Source organism: Staurois parvus, unplaced genomic scaffold, assembly GCF_062004578.1.
Source record: "Staurois parvus isolate SC_StPar_1 unplaced genomic scaffold, SC_StPar_1.0 ptg000011l, whole genome shotgun sequence".
NCBI lineage: Eukaryota > Metazoa > Chordata > Amphibia > Anura > Ranidae > Staurois > Staurois parvus.
In genome coordinates, this window is record NW_028317807.1 from 12640902 (window position 1) to 12657246 (window position 16345).

The 16345-nt window shown below is 40.0% G+C and overlaps 1 protein-coding gene across 4 annotated transcripts in view; it reads left to right on the forward strand.

Moving 5' to 3' along the window:
- Nucleotides 1-16345, forward strand: part of PARD3B (par-3 family cell polarity regulator beta) — a 1797179-nt gene that overhangs the window by 724508 nt on the left and 1056326 nt on the right. For all 4 annotated transcript variants that reach the window (XM_089670923.1, XM_089670934.1, XM_089670945.1 and 1 more), the window contains one exon: nt 1863-1930. In XM_089670923.1, the coding sequence (XP_089527049.1) occupies nt 1863-1930 (68 nt within the window). The remainder of the gene's footprint in view (nt 1-1862; nt 1931-16345) is intronic.

Genomic DNA, 16345 nt, shown 5'->3' on the forward strand with positions numbered 1-16345 from the left:
GGGTGACATCTGCCAGAGGAGTGACATCCAGGGCCGCCGATCGGATTGCCTCCGTCACTTGCTGTCACACAGCAGATCGGAAAGCAGGAGATAGAACACTTCGCTGAAAAGAGGACAGGAGCTGCTGGAGTTAAATTTTCAAGTTAGCCAACTGGTGATTGGTTGCTAGGTGGTCCCAATCACCAGCTTGTTAATATGAAAAATTAACTCCAGCCATCTCCCACTCTGCATGGCAAGTAAGGTAGGAAGGGGCAGAGCTGCTGAGTCTATATAATGTGAGGTAGGGAGAATAGCTTTAAGGGGCTGTGTAATGCGATGTGGGTTGTGTATTGGAAAGTGGGCTGTGTAATTTGCTAGGAGGTTGTGTAATGTACAAGGAGGCTGTGTAATGTAAAGGGGTCCAGAGGTGCAGGGACTGTGTAATGTAAGGGGGGTCAGAGGTGCAGGGACTGTGTAATGTAAAGGGGGTTTTCCTGCATTTTGCCCGCAGTTATAGCTGCAGTCCTATAGATTTCTATTAGGTTGCACATTTTTCTCTGCATTTTCTGAAAGCACACCAAAGTTCCTGCGTGCTGCATCTTTTGGTGCACAAATAAGTTGTGGGTGTGCATACTAATTCATTCATATTTTTTTCAAACTATAGTCCGGTCCCCAACAGTCTGAGGGACAGTGAACTGGTTGCCTGTTTAAGAAGTTTGAGGACCCCTACCATACAATATGAACATGTGGAATTTATTATTAATATTATTATTATTTATAAACTGTAATAATAAATCCAAACAAACATCCACTGGTTATCATTAATACTAAATAGGAAATGAAAATATCCAAAATAAAACATCACATCAAAAGTGAAGTTGCTGTTAATTCTACAACATATGTAGACATTTTCAGACAATTGTATGCTTCCAACAATGTGTAAAGAGTTTTTTTGTTCACAGATTCCCATAGACAAACTCCAAACTCTTATGGAAAGACTAGCCAGAAAAGTGAAGGAAGCTAACTAAATATTATTTATTATAATAATCATATTATTATTATTTGCTATTGAATGTGGTTAAGCTCTTACATGGGCCTTCCCTCTTTGTTCTTCCAAACTCAATTTTAAAGCTAAATTCCTGGAACTCAGCTCCTTTATAACACTGTGGGTTTATCTCTATTATTTACATTTGACAAGTTTATGACTCTGCTAAGAATGTGAAAGGAGAGAAGCACACACACTTAGCTATATCTACCCATCTTGTCTGCTGCCCATTCACAGAAGCCTTTGTACTTTTTGAATATGTTCACATAATACAAGGGCTTTTGTGATTAGGCAGGATGAGGGGAGGGGCGGGCATAGCAGCTGCAGAGACTCTACTGTTGAAGGTGCTGAGTGAAGGTTCAATGCTGGGCTTAGGGAACTACAGCAATAGCTCTTCAAGGAGTTCTCTAAACCTGTCAGATGTAAATAATAGAGATAAGCCCAGGAGGTGTCATGCATCTCATCAGATCCAACTCATAGAGTCCCTTCACTTTTTACGAAAGAGCTCCATTCCTGGAGTTCAGCTTTGTTATCTAAGGTTTTGGAATGGAATGCCCAGCAAGCTTATATAGGTGTGATGGCCAGGTGTCCACACAATTTTGCCCATATAATGCATGCTAGTACTTGGTACATTACTGAACAGGGCATCAGTTGAGTTTTTAGCAGTAAATGGTGACCATCATACAGGGTATGTTTGCTGAAGGTATGTTATCTTTCTACTAAAATGTGACAATGGATGATCATAGATTTCTTTGGGGTGCCTTGACAATATTGTAACTTGAAGGTGGTATGCATTCTGCTACAAGTATGCTAAAAATTCCACTTGCTTTATTTACAGTCCAGCAGCAGAGTCTTCTCAACAACCTGATACAAGTTACCTGAAAGTGTCAAAAAGCATGGATCTTGGTAAGTGTATTTTACATGCAGGCACATAAATTATATTTACAGGTATTTTAAAATCATAGATTCCTGTAAAATAATCCTAGATGCACAGTCTGATGAGAAATATTTGTTCTTTCTATAGCAATATATCTAACACATTAATGTTCCATGCTTTGTGTACAGAGACTACTTTTATTAGCTGTATTATGTACTATATATACCTACAAGTGCCGTTACCTTTTCCATTACCAATGTGAAGATCTGACATGTTTATATACATTTTTGAGGTTGATAACTTAAAGATGTGTGGACATCAGAAGATGTACAGTTCCTAAAACTCATGTCAACATATTGAAAGTGTCAGTAATAACTTACAGTCACTTGTCTTATTTAGATTCCAGTGATGATTTTCAAGGTAGGTTTAAATCTGATTAAAGGATTTGGGACACCATGCACTGAGTTGCAATGCTCCTAGATTCTAAGCTCCAAGGAGCAGGGCCCTCCTATCCCTCTTGTATTGAACTGTATTGTTGCTGTATTGTCTCCCGTTATATTGTAAAGTGCTGAGCAAACTGTTGGCGCTATATAAATCCTGTATAATAATAATAATGCTAATTGTGCTGTAAAACAAAGCCACAGATTGCTTCCCTCCCTAGCAAGAGATACTCAATCTTCATGTCTGGAAGTACCATGTTTTTCTACTGCTTCCATATCTGCATAGCCAGATTAAAACTTAACAGGGACACTAACCAAGTTGACAGCTTTGGGTCCTCTTCCTGAGCCAACTTCTTTGTTCGCACATGTTCACATATTCCAATAATATTAAAGACTAACACCAGGTATAATTTAAAAAAGTCTTTCCCAAGCAGAGGTTTAAAACAAAAAGGCATCTCTGACTGCACTGCCCTCCTCCTCTCTGCCACCCCCCCACCCCCCCCCCCCCAAAAAAAAAGCTTGTGAGCTCTTCTATTTTCTATAACCTCCCTAAATACCCTAATTTATTGTAAGAGCTTCTGTCTTTTTCTTTATACCCTATTATACTGTACTTTTTTTTTTTTTTTTTTTTCTTCTTCTGCATCCTCTGTTACACCCTAATAGTTACAGTTACAGTCATAGTTAATCTGTTTAAAAAAATATACAAGTTTATCCAGTCCAACATTAGATTATAAAATATTCCACCTTCTGCATCTTTTCATATACCCTAATAGATTTTAATTTATTCCGCTTTCTGTATCATCTTTTCTACCACATAGAGCCCTTTCTGTATCTTACCACATTCACTATTAGATTGTAAGCTTTTCCATATTATTTATCTTGCCTGAACATCCTGATCAGCTCTTTCAATTTCTACATCCTCACTTTTAAGCCAGCCATACTTGGATCAAAATTTGGTCCTTTCAACAGAGACGCAGCTCAGCTGTGTGGTTTTAATGCCACCCAACTGCTGGTGTAAAAGAGGACTTTTTAACTAGATATGCTCTGTGGCCATAACTGTTCTCTATATATTAAAATCACTCCAGAACGGCATTTTTCCTCCCACTGATACTAGGGAATTCTTCCTCCCACTGGCTGCCAGTGCATTCTTCCTCCCACTGGCTGCCATGGCATTCCTCTTCCTGCTGACTGCCTGTGGGCTATTATCCACCCACTGCTCACCAGGGAATTCTTCTCACTGACTGATGACTACCACTAACTGCCAGGGCATTCAGTGTCTTGATAACTGCTACAGAATTTTTCCTTTGGCTGATCACCAGGGAATTCTTTATACTGACTGGCAATCTTCTACCCACTGACGTCTGACAATAAGGCACTCTTTCTCCCAATGACCCCCGGGGCATTCTTTTACCCAATGACTGCCAAGGCATTCTTCAGTCCATTATTTGCCAAGGCATTCTTCCTCCCACTGACCACTGGGAGGTTCTTCCTCTGACTGACCACTGAGGCATTCTTCTTCCCACAAACCGCTAATACATTCTTCCTCCCACTAACCACAAGGATGGTCTTCCTTTCACTGGCTGTTGATTCTGTGGCACTGTTCATCCTGCTGACAGCCAGGGCATTCTTCCTCCTGCTGACAGTCAGGGCATTCTTCCTAAGAACAGAGCTCAGTCAAACAATCCAGATCAATCCACAACAGGTACAGGCTCTGGCTCTCTACCACACATGATGCAACAGGAAGAAGGGTCAGCGGCACACCGGAGGATTGATGAATATAGTGTATATTTATTAATGTATAGGACAAACAAAACACCAGGAGATGAATACAGGACCTGTTAACGCGTTTGACACAATCTCGTGCTTAATTATTCTTCCTCCCGCTGACAGCCAGGGCTTTCTCCCTCTTACTACCAGGACATTCTACCTCTCACTGACCACTGGGGCATTCTTCATCCTACCAATTGCTAGGACATTCTTCCTCCCACTGGCCTCCAGGGTGATTTCCTTCCACTGACTGTTGACAGTGGGGTACTCTTCCTCCCACTAGCTGCTAGGGCATTCTCCCCCCCCCCCCACTAACTGCCAGAGCAGTATATCCGCCACTGAATGCTTGATAATTCTTCATCCTTCTGACCGACAGGATATTCTTCCCTTCTTTGACTACCAGCTGATTCTTCCTCCCAGTGACTGCTAGGACAGTCTTCCTTTCACTGACTCATGAAACTGGGGCACTCTTCCTCCCACTGACCACTGGGGTATTCTTCCTCCCACTGACTGCTGGGGCATTCTTCCTCTTACTGGCTGCTGGGGTATTTTTCATCCTGCTGACTGCAAGGGCATTCTTCCATCCACTGTTCTTGAGGATGATCACCATTCCACTGACTGACCTGGACACTTTTTCCCCCCACTGACTGTGAAAGCATTCATACTTCCCAACAGTTCTGAATTTGACAGGACTGTCCCAAAGTGTGTGGGAAATTTTAGGGTCCTGTGAACTCCAGGATAATTCCACTATGTCCCGATGCCTGTCTCTGTATTCAGACAGTGAGATTTTCCCTCTGTCTACTGCTTGACATACAGCAGTAAAGGTTAAAGCATATACTCCTGCTGCTGCCCATTGTTGTAATCAAGCATTGGGCTCTGCCTCTCATACGCAATCTAGGTGATGTCACTATATATGTAGAGCCCATTAAACACAAGTGCTTTCCCCACCCCTTGATATCATTTTTTTTTCTTTGACACTTTTCCCTTCCACAGACACTGGGCCATTTTCCCTACCATTTTTCCTTCCACTGATCTCTAAAACTGGGTCAGTTTTTCCTCCCACATACCACTAATGCTAGACATTCTTTTCTCCCGTTGACCAACAATATAAGGAGCACTATGACTCATACTCTGGACTGTTCCACATACAATGTTGTATGTTACATAGTCCTGACTGCTGTACTCTGTACATGATTTTGTAGATTACATAGTGCTAACCACTGATCAATGTGCTTGTTGTCTCAATAGTTGCTGGTTGGTCTGTAGTTTCCAACTGCCATTCAGTAGGCTCAGAAAAAAAAATTAGCTTTCTGTCTATATTCTTTTATTTTATTACTTTAAAAATAATTTTGTATGCATCGGTGATCATAGCACAGTAATTAAGAAATATTTAGTGAATGTAAGGACTGTGGAAAATGTGGGCACTGTGTACTATTGAGTAAGCACAGATTCTAATTAACCAAGCCTCTTAAGGCCACATACATTTTTTGTATAATTTAGCCACACACACTTTTGCCACTGTGTGCATAGATCCCCTCCAGGTGCCCCTCCTTCTAAAGTTCAAATGTTGGGAGGTATGCTTAAAGGAATTAAGGTGATCATCAAACTCCCCTGGTCCCAGTGCAAATAATGAAGAAAGACTTCATCAACTCCTCACTATTATCAACACCTACCAGACACAAAACACACAATGCTGTAAATGTATGGTTATAAAACTTCCTAGATTAGAAGCATGATTATAGCAAAAGAGAAGCTTTTTAATCTGAATCCTAATTCTATCCTATATTTTATGCTAAACTATTACTTATATGGACCCTGTTAAACAAAACAACTTCTGCTGCATTTTATTACCATCTGTATATTCAACACTACGTGTGTCCAACATATTTAGCAAGTAAATCAGTCAGGATTTGCATTTGAAATAGGAACTACATTTGCTGACAGTGCCCTCCCAATAAGCCTCCCTGTGGGTCCCATGACCAGTATGCCTGGCTTTTGATATGTTCACAAGCATTGGTGCTTCTATGTTAATTTATCTCAGGCTGACAGCCAGAAGTTCTAAAGTAATCTGCATTCTTTGGCTATCTTTCAGTACAGATGACAGAACAAGTTTCTGATGCTATCCAAGCTGTTCAACGCCACAAACAAATGAGCTAGGTAAAAAAAAAAGGTGTGAGTGGTCAGATGATCAGCAGCACTTATTATGGGCCCCTTCTTGTGTGGTCTGCTGGTAAAATACATTGACAATAATCCATCCTGGTTTTTTTTTCATTTTCTTATCTTTCAGATGCTGCTTTGGAAGAGTGTAACACCACCCAAATTTACATTAATAAAATAAAACCTAGCACATTTCCTTCAATATCATGTACCAAAACTTAATTAAATAACATTACTTAAAGCCCAAATCTGTGCAAATTAAAGAAAAACACTTGCAATGGGGCTGTGCCTGCACTGCAAGGGTTAATTCCTTGTTTATGTCTAAGGGAACATGCAAACTCTGTACAGGTAGTGCCATGCTTGGGATTCAAACCAATCATGCTAGTGCTGCTAGGCAGAAGTGCTAACCACTTAGCCACTGTGCTGCTCATATCCACATGAATTAAATAAATGTAAATAAAGAAATAAACCAATTTGTACTGTATGTCGATGCTTTTGTACAAGATGGCAACCCGGTGGTATTCTCTACACACTTGGTGTACAGAATGATCCCAGAATACATCTGTCTGCAAAATCTAAAAACCAAACATTTAGCATACTTTTACACCCATATTTAGGGTGTAACATATACCATGTTGCTTAGCCCTCCAAGTCTCACTCCCCAAGCAGACTGCCCCCGAGGTCATTTGCATCTTTTTAACGCAACACGTTTCTTGCAACCCTATTGACTATTTGCAACTAAGCGTTTGATGGTTCTGTGTACGTGCCCCACTATCTTAGCAATTTCATGAGTGCTGCATCCCTCTGAAAGACTTTTTACAATTTTGTACTTTTCAGAGTCGGTTAAATCTCTTTATTTTGGCCCATTTTGCCTCAGGAAAAGAAGTTGACTAATAATTATGCACACCTTGACATAGGGTGTTGATCTCCTTATGCCACATTCTTCCCTCATTACACAAATACACATCACCTTATATGCTTAAATCCAATCAGCTTTCAGGTTTATACAACTTGGAGCTGGACAATATGCATATAAATTATTTGGTCAAAATACTCACTCACTTAATAATTCTGCACACAGTGTATACAGAGTGTTAAAAAAAAGTGTGGAAAATTTTTGAAGAACCCTCATGTGTAAACCACTGCATAAATTGATGGTGCTATATAAGTACCTGTAATAAATAAATAAGTACATTTATCGGTGGACACATTGATGCAGAAGTCGGATGCCTGTTGTGGAGTCAGGAGTTAAAATGTTTTCATTGATGTACCCAAGATACAGCTACAGGTCCTCTTTTGATTGGTGAAACACAAAAAATTGCATTTCAGTTACAATAAATGAAGCTTATGAAAAATCACCTACCTGCAACATTTAACCACTAGCGTACAGGGCACTTATACCCCCTTCCTGCCCAGGCCAATTTCCAGCTTTCAGCGCTGTCGCACTTTGACAATTGCACGGTCATGCAACACTGTACCCATATGAAATTTTTTATCATTTTTTGAGACAGATAGAGCTTTCTTTTGGTGGTATTTAATCATCTCTGGGATTTTTATTTTTTCTTAAACAAACCAAAAACCACTGAAAATTTTGAAAAAAAAAAAGTTTTTTCTTAGTTTTTGTTATACAATTTTGTAAATAAGTGAGTTTTCTCCTTCACTGATGTGCGCTATGGAGGCTGCAGTGATGGGCACTGATAGGCTGCACTGATGAGGAGGCACTGGTAGGTTGCACTGATGGGCATTGACAGGCATCACTGATGGGCACTGAAAGGCAGCACTGATACATGGCACTGACTGGCACTGATAGGCTGCACTGACTGGCACAGATAGGCGGCACTGACTGGCACTGATAGGCGGCACTGATAGGCATTGATAGGTGGCACTGACTGGCACTGATGGGTGACATTGAAAGGCAGCTCAGATGGGCACTGATATGTGGCATTGATATGCACTGGTATGCACTGATATGTGGCATTGATGTGGCACTGATGGGCACTGGCACATGGCACTGATGAGCACTGACTGCTGGCACTGATGGACACTGACAGGTGGCACTTCTGGGGCCACACTGATCATCAGGGCACACTGATCATCAGTGCCCTGATGATCAGTGTACATGTCCCCTCCGCGGAAAGCAGATTACCGGCTCTCCTCTCCTCTCGAGCTGTCAGCGTGACAGCTCCAGAGGAGAGAAATGCCGATAACCGGCATTTAGGTGTCTACATGTGATCAGCTGTGATTGGACACAGCTGATCACATGACCGAGCCGACATCTTTGGCTCTTTCCGTGATCCGCTGTGTCCGATGAACACAGCGCATCGGCGATCGCCGCGCTGCACGCTCCCTGAGCCACGCTTGCGCGTTGAGAATGGAAGGACATCATATGACGTCCTATCAGAACGAGAGAACCAACTTGCGCCCGTCATTGTACTATAGGGCGGGCGGAAGGTGGTTAATCAGGTGATCCCCATTCTGATATAACTACAGTCAGGACACTAGATCAGGGAGAATCCATCAGGACTTTAGATCTGGCCAGCCCCCCTCACTTTGTTGTTGGTTGTGTCCTCCACTCAACATACCCCTTGTCTCTGAGGGCCATTGAGGCTGTAGCCCAGTGCTGTATGTTCTTTTAGAGGAATGCACCTAAAAGGGTACATGTTTGGGTTTCCTTCTAAATAAATGGTCTGCCTTAACACAACAGATTTACACATGAAATACCACACATTCATGTGGATATAGTAGTGCACAACAATAGAATGGACAGGTGTGAAGGGTTCCTTAAAATGTAACAGTATTTTTTGGATGCAGTGGCTATCTGTCCATCACATTTATATGTCTGCTTTTTACATTTGTTAAAAAAGCAACAGTAGTAAAACAACATATATGTACTGCGATTTGGTCTTAAAATCCGAAAATCGTACACTGTGTTCAAGTCTATTTGGAGCAATTTTATGGCCTTTTTCAAAGTACAATTTGTACTGAAAAATATAATTTCCTGTGTCTAAAAAATAAGACTTTTGTTTTATCCGGTTATGGAATCATTTTGTCTCTTAATCTTCTATCCACCATTTCCACAGAGCACATTGAACATTTTAACAACCATAGTTACACTTAATAAGTGTTATTTGTACACTGGTAATTTGCAAGGTACCCATTTATAGAGAGGAGCTGGGAAAAGTAAGGTTTAATTAAGGTCTCTGATCATTCTGTGCAATACGGGCTGTTTTATTATATTACATCTATATAAAATAGAACAAGACTAGGGATGTTTTTTTTTCTTCCATCCTACTTTGTAAAGATCTGTGTTGTTGATTGAAGAGAAAATAAGTCAGTTTCATGGAGTTTATATGTGGTCAGTTGTGTTTAAAAATGTGTTTACTTCATATAAAACAAAGTATTTAAAACATAATTATATTTTTTTTTCTGTAGAATTACTATACCAAAGCAATTTCACCAATTTGTTTTGACCAAATAGTCCTGATTTGTTATTTTATTATTTATTAACAATTTGAATATTGTGTGGGTTGATTTGTAAATCCTAGAGAAAAAGTGAAGCTGCTGAACATGTTGACTGTGTCCAGCTTTCATACTCAGAGGAAATCTTGTTGGTTGCTATAAACTTCAGCACAATGTTTGCATAGGTCATAAATTAGCTCCTCCTTGAGGTTCTAGTCTACGGTGCCTTGCAAGTAAATTTTTTTTTAAATGGAACTAAAACCTCTTATATTCAGCCAAGGAAGCTGCCATCTTAGCCTCTTTTTGGTCTTGAACTGCCATGGTGATGCACATGTTATGACACCATCCATTTGATGGCATGACAGTTTGGTTGAGAGCACAAGCAAATGTGACTGTTACATTCTTGGCACGTGCAGGAAATGTAACTGTTTGTTAAAACTGTTACATCAATGGGTTTAGTTCCACTTTAAGAGCTATGATAATAATGGTTCTGGTTATTTCTAAATATCTTGGCATTCCTAGTATTAGAGCATGAACAATTTTACTTAAGTTTAATTAGTTCTTTAATAAGGTTCAAACATCAACAGTGCATAATGGCAGCTCGTAGATTTTCATCATACAGAGAACACACCTGGATTTTGCTAAGTGTGTGTGTGTGTGTGTGTGTGTGTGTGTGTTGTTTTCTGTAGATGATTGTTCTTCCATTGAGATTTGAGAAGTACCTCATATCACCGATCGTTCACTTTCAAAATGTTTTTTGCTTTATCCTAAAAAGATGCTACAGTTACTTTTTTTTATAATATATATGATTCACAGTAGTACAGAAAAAATACCAAGAAATGATGTAATAGAATGTTGTTTTTCTACTTGCTAATTTTTAATACTAGTTTGTTCCCTTTTCGTGTTTATTGCCAGCAAATATAAATAAATCACTCATAATAAAATCCCAAGTCACAGGCATTTACTAGCAGGGTACATAGTAAAATGCAAACAAAAATTTACCATCTTGCTAGATAATATTTGATACCCATATTATGTTCACAGCAAAAAACCTGCTTAGTGGTTTTACTGCTGTCAGTGAATATTACAAGTATGAATGGTTTATTCGTTTTCCTCATGTTCCTAACACTGCTGGCTCATTCTCTTTAAACCTTTCATTCCTGGAGGGACCTGACACATACTGCTGTGTAATTCTTGCCAAGTGCCTCCAGCAATGAACTGGTGAAGTTATGATCCATCCCGCTGTTCTCTCTCTGTCTGATGATTCAAGACCAGCTGAGCTCTCTGTTGAGGCCACAGCTTTCATTTACAATCTGCTACTGGGTGTCCAGAAAATGTTGAAAAGGGGACTCTGCTTCTAAAGACTCCTATAGGGAAGAAACAAAGAATGACTTCCAACAGCTGGAAGAGTGTAAAGCACCTCATTTTGCCCCTGCCACTGTCTGAAAGGGGTGCATCTGCCAGCCATAACTTACACTACAGAATTTATTTAATATACTCATGGGGAATTTTGACTTAACATTTATTTATGTTGAAAAAGAAACAGGCATATTCTTTCCTTCAGCAGAGATTAAAGCTGAACTCCAGGCACATAATTTAATCCAGTTGTAAAAAAGTGTTTTTTCCCCTGATATGCACATATTTGTTCTGGGTCATTGTCTAACATAGTAGTCAGAAAGAATAAGAACAACCACTTCAGATTCTGCATTTAGGTAACGGGTCAACAAAAAAAGAAAAAAAAAAGATTCTTACACTCCTTTATAACATGCTTGTCCCAGTTCACTGAATCCAGATGCAACCATACAACTAGCATTCTCAGAAGAAGAACAGCAATGGCCCCCACTTCTCTCATAACAGATTCCCTTTAAATGCTGTGCAGGCTGCAGAGAGGTCCAGGATCTGGCTTTGTTTGCATCTTTATACAATATGTTTGATAGGTAAGCAATATGTGAACAATGTACTACAGTCTTCTTATTGTCACCAGTATATGAAATAAAGGGAAATCTCAGCGGAGCATCAGACAGCCGTGAAACACAAGGAAGAGCTAAATTCTTTCTCCATTTATTCAAAGTAAAACAAATTGGTACGTGTTCAACTACAAGTGTTATATAATGGTTTGAGGCCTTGTTTATCTATTTTAAGTTTATACATGAAGCTCTGTTTTCACAGCTATTTTACAAAATAGTTGTTCAGCAGTTCAGGTCAGGTTTAGATCAGGTGAGATTTACATCAGGATCAGAAGAGAAAACCGACATGAAATCATGTTCAGAAACCATGACATGTGCGATTCAAAAGCGGTTCCCATAGAAATCAATGAGCCTGTAATCTGCACCTGAACTGGACCGCACTGCTCAGAAAGCGGATAGGACTCTTTTTCAGTCCACACTGAATCCGCACTGCCAAGTGCATCAGACGTATGTGAAGCAATGTTTTTTCACATCATGTGGATTGGATGGGGTTCAAGCAGCATCCAATCTGCATATATGCCAGCCGGCTCTCACTCTTCTATTCCCGTCCCCTTGTCTATTTGTAAAAAGCCTTGTATTGTTTTCACAAAATACAAGGTGCTCCATAAGTATACACGAGAGGATCCTGTCATTTACCCACTCCTCCTGTTCCCTGCATTTTGCAAAAGAAGTATACAAGGCTTTTTGTGTTTGGAAGGGGATTGGAAGCAGAGAGTGAATGACAGGGTCCTTCATTGTTCATTATTGTCAGGGAACAAGAAGATCGCCGCAGCGCATGAATCTGGATCCCGACAAGGCAAACAGGCAGGCACTAGGACCCAGGCGCGCCTATCACCAATGACGGCGCCGGGCAGGCACTAGGACCCAGGCGCACCTGTCGGCGCTGGGTGGGCTATTTAAAGAGCACCTTGGTGCTGATTCAGTGCTGACTGGTCTTCAGCTTCCCCCCTGTGTCCTGCCTGTTTCAATACGTGTTCCTTGTTGCTGACCCAGCTTGTTCCTGACTCTGAGTACTCTCCTGTCCCTGGTTCCTGACTTTTGGTTCTGATCCTGACTTTGGTTTCTCCCTCTGATTCGGTACCACGCTGCCCGACTGTTATGACCCTGGCTATCCTGCAACTCTGCTCCAGTCCTGTCTCCTGGCTGCATACCTGGCTCTGCTGTGCATCTGGCAATCCACCAAACCTGCCTGGGCTCTTACAACTCCACTCCAGTGCTGTCTCCTGGCTCTGCCGTGCATCTGGCAATCCACCAAATCTGCCTGGGCTATCGCTGCAGTACCCTAAGCCACTGATACCCTGCCTACCAAGGCCATCATCCGCAAGAGCCACAAGCAAACCACTGGCGCTCTTGTCCCCCTGGTCCCTAGACTCCCTCTGTTCCAACCTCAGCGGGGTCAGGACTAGTGACACAAGTGAGGCCGACCTCGTAAATTCAGTCTCCCATCAGGTACGTGACAATTATACACTAGCTGGAACTGTCAGTCACAATGCACACAGATCACAAGCAAGAGTAGTTTTTACCATCAATAAAACTGGGATTTTTAGCATCCTTAGCAAGCATCTGGATCTTGTATAAACTAGAAGGAAGTTCTCTGGTTCCCAAAGCTTTATGGTTTAACCAAAGCGGGAGCGCATCAGAGAAGCTTGCTTTGCAGCTTTGCTTGTCTGAAACCTCAACCATTTAATGAGGAATAGGTCACTGGTATGATGACTTATTGAGTTCTGTAAACAAATGGCTTCTTTTGGCACTGCTGAAAATTATTTTGTGCTAACTATTTAACAATGAGACATCTGCTTTCTGGCTGAATAGATGACTGCATAATATTAATATGCAGTATATTATTACATATCTAATGTATTGTCTTTTCAAGACTTCAAGAAAAAAAAAACTTGCATTTTTTTAGTTTCTTATGAAAACACTCTTATGTTTAAGCTATTCACTAAATACATTTTTACAATGAGTATTATACCCTTATTACTAACTCTTGTTTTTAATTTTGTTCCCCAAATAAATGTGCTCTCACCTCTAATAAGAGATTTCTCCATGTCTCCACTTGTTATTTCTGCTCATAAGCACAATACATATGTTGAGCTTGTCTTAATGCAGTTTTGGAGAATTGATCGGCCTATCTACAAATCCACATTTTTGCATGTGGATCTTGTTATTGTTTTGCCATTTGTGTTCACCTATTACCTTTGGCAATTACTGCCTTAAGAAAATCTCTCTGAAATACATACATTTTATTTTGTTTGCAATTGAAATATAACTGCCTATTTCTCTTGCTGTTTTGCAAGTTATTTTTCCCTGGGCCAGTGTAACAGCAATATATAAATAAAGTGAGGCGTAAAGTAATCTGTTTACTTGTTCAGCACTGCTGAATGCTGATTATGTATTGGAGGAAGGGCCATTGGCTAGAAAATTGACTACAGCATGGCACGATGACTTCAAGCATTTCAGATAACTGTTGTTCACTTGACTGGAAGCCCCAGTCCATAGCAACAGGGCAAAGGAAAGACTTGCTACATTGTTAGCACACTGCCAAAGGGGAAGTGTCATTGCTGTTTCCCAGGTGTAATTGCACTGATTTGTAGAGTCTGATTATTAAAGTGACATCCAAATAGTGTCCCTTTTCAGGATAATTTATATTCTTGCAACTTGAATTACAGAAGGTATCATGCACTCCTGAACAGAGTACCTAATGATCATCTATTCTTAGTTTACTTATATGTGGCATGTAAGTAGGATCAATAATCTGTATTGTCTATGGTCATGTCACACCTATTAAGACAGCTTGGTGGATCAAGTCCTAAGTGCACTTTGTGAGGATAATCCTCTTACTGTGCTAAATTATCCTGTGTTTTTTTTTGTAATGATGTAGTGTTTTCTTAAGGGAATTCTAGGTTTATTTACCCCTTGTACTGTCTTGAGGCTAGTAATAACAACTTGATTACTTGATGGAGATAATGGAGAATGGCAGTAATTACCTGATAAGATAATGGACACTGACACATAAATCAGTTAAAACCTAGATTACATTGCCAGAACTGCTATATAGAAACCCTGTTCTGCATGGTGTGAGCCTCTCTTCATTGCAAAGTGTACTTGCATAAATAAAATCTTAAATCCAGTGTTAGGCCTTTGCTACAAACCTTGGAGGGCCCTGGATTCTTATAAAGCCATCTCAACACTTTTTTAGGATGGATTTATCAGCTCCATGACCAACCCACAGCCTACATGATCATTATTTCTCTTTTTTTGTCTTGGTCTTCACTGGAAAACCCTCCTGACATAAATGAATCTATGTACAGTATATCTGTTCTATCTGTATCTGTTGGTACAGATCATAGGAACATTTAACTATGCAAACCCTACAACTGCATGAAAATTCTGATAGCTTCATAGAAACTAAACAATAAAGCTAATTAAACATACAGAATAATTTTTATTATGGCAGTTCTTGCATCATTGTAAGACAATATCCAAGTGCCATGAAACCAAGTTTGTCAATTTATACCACGTGGACCTTAAAACCTCTGACTTTTTTCTATATATAAAAGGTAACACATGGAACGAGTCACGTCATCTCTCAACAACATAGATCAAGAGATGCTTTAGGCTTAAAACTGCAAAAAAAAAAAGAAATGCAGAAACTCTGCTGTTGTAATAATGTTTAGTACAACAGACAGAATTTATTCTAAGCATTTCAGTGTTTAGCTGGACGCAAAGTGGAATCTAAAATATATGAAATCTACTTCATAAGAACAATAGTATTTAGTGTTAAACATACTTTTTAAGAAGTATGATAGAAAATATTATTCCCAGTGCACGATAATTTGCTGTAGTAATTTTTTGGCCACATTTCCTTGGTATATGGGGACCTTTTAAAACCTGTATAAAGTACTGGCATGACCTTGTTTGTGTTTATCCAAACAGTTTGACCCTCAGCACCATTTGAGTCTGACATGCTTGATCAAACATTAAAATACCTCTAGTTTCTGCTTCACAGGCTTAAACATTTTGGATAGAATACATCTTATTTTCCCAGGCCATTCAGTAATTGCAGTGTTGATAAAATCTGTGTGCAGTGGAAATATAACTGCAACTACTTTTGTCATCTATGTTGTGTCCAAAAAAAAGCCATGCCGTCTGCATTTTTACATTACTAAAAAAAATGTTTGCCCGCTTTATTGTATATATTCTTTAACTGACTTGTCTTCTGTGTTTATTTATTTATTTGTTTCAGGTACTTATATAGCGCTGTCAATTTACGCTGCGCTTTACACATATATATTTAACATTCACATCAGTCCCTAACCCTAAAGGGGTGTACAATCTAAAGTCCCTAACTTACATTCATACATACACATACTAGGCCCAATTTAGACAGGATCCAATTAACCTACCAGCATGTCTTTGGAGTGTGGGAGGAAACCGGAGTACCCGGAGGAAACCCACACAAGCACAGGGAGAACATGCAAACTCCATGCAGGAGGCGCCATGGTCGGGAATTGAACCCATGACTCATTTACTGCAAGGCAGACGTGCTAACCACTAAGCCACTGTGCCGCCCACATTAAATAATAAGTTCACCTTTAGTAACAAGTTAATTGTTATACTTCTATTCAGGGTGCTACATGTAACATGTTACTAA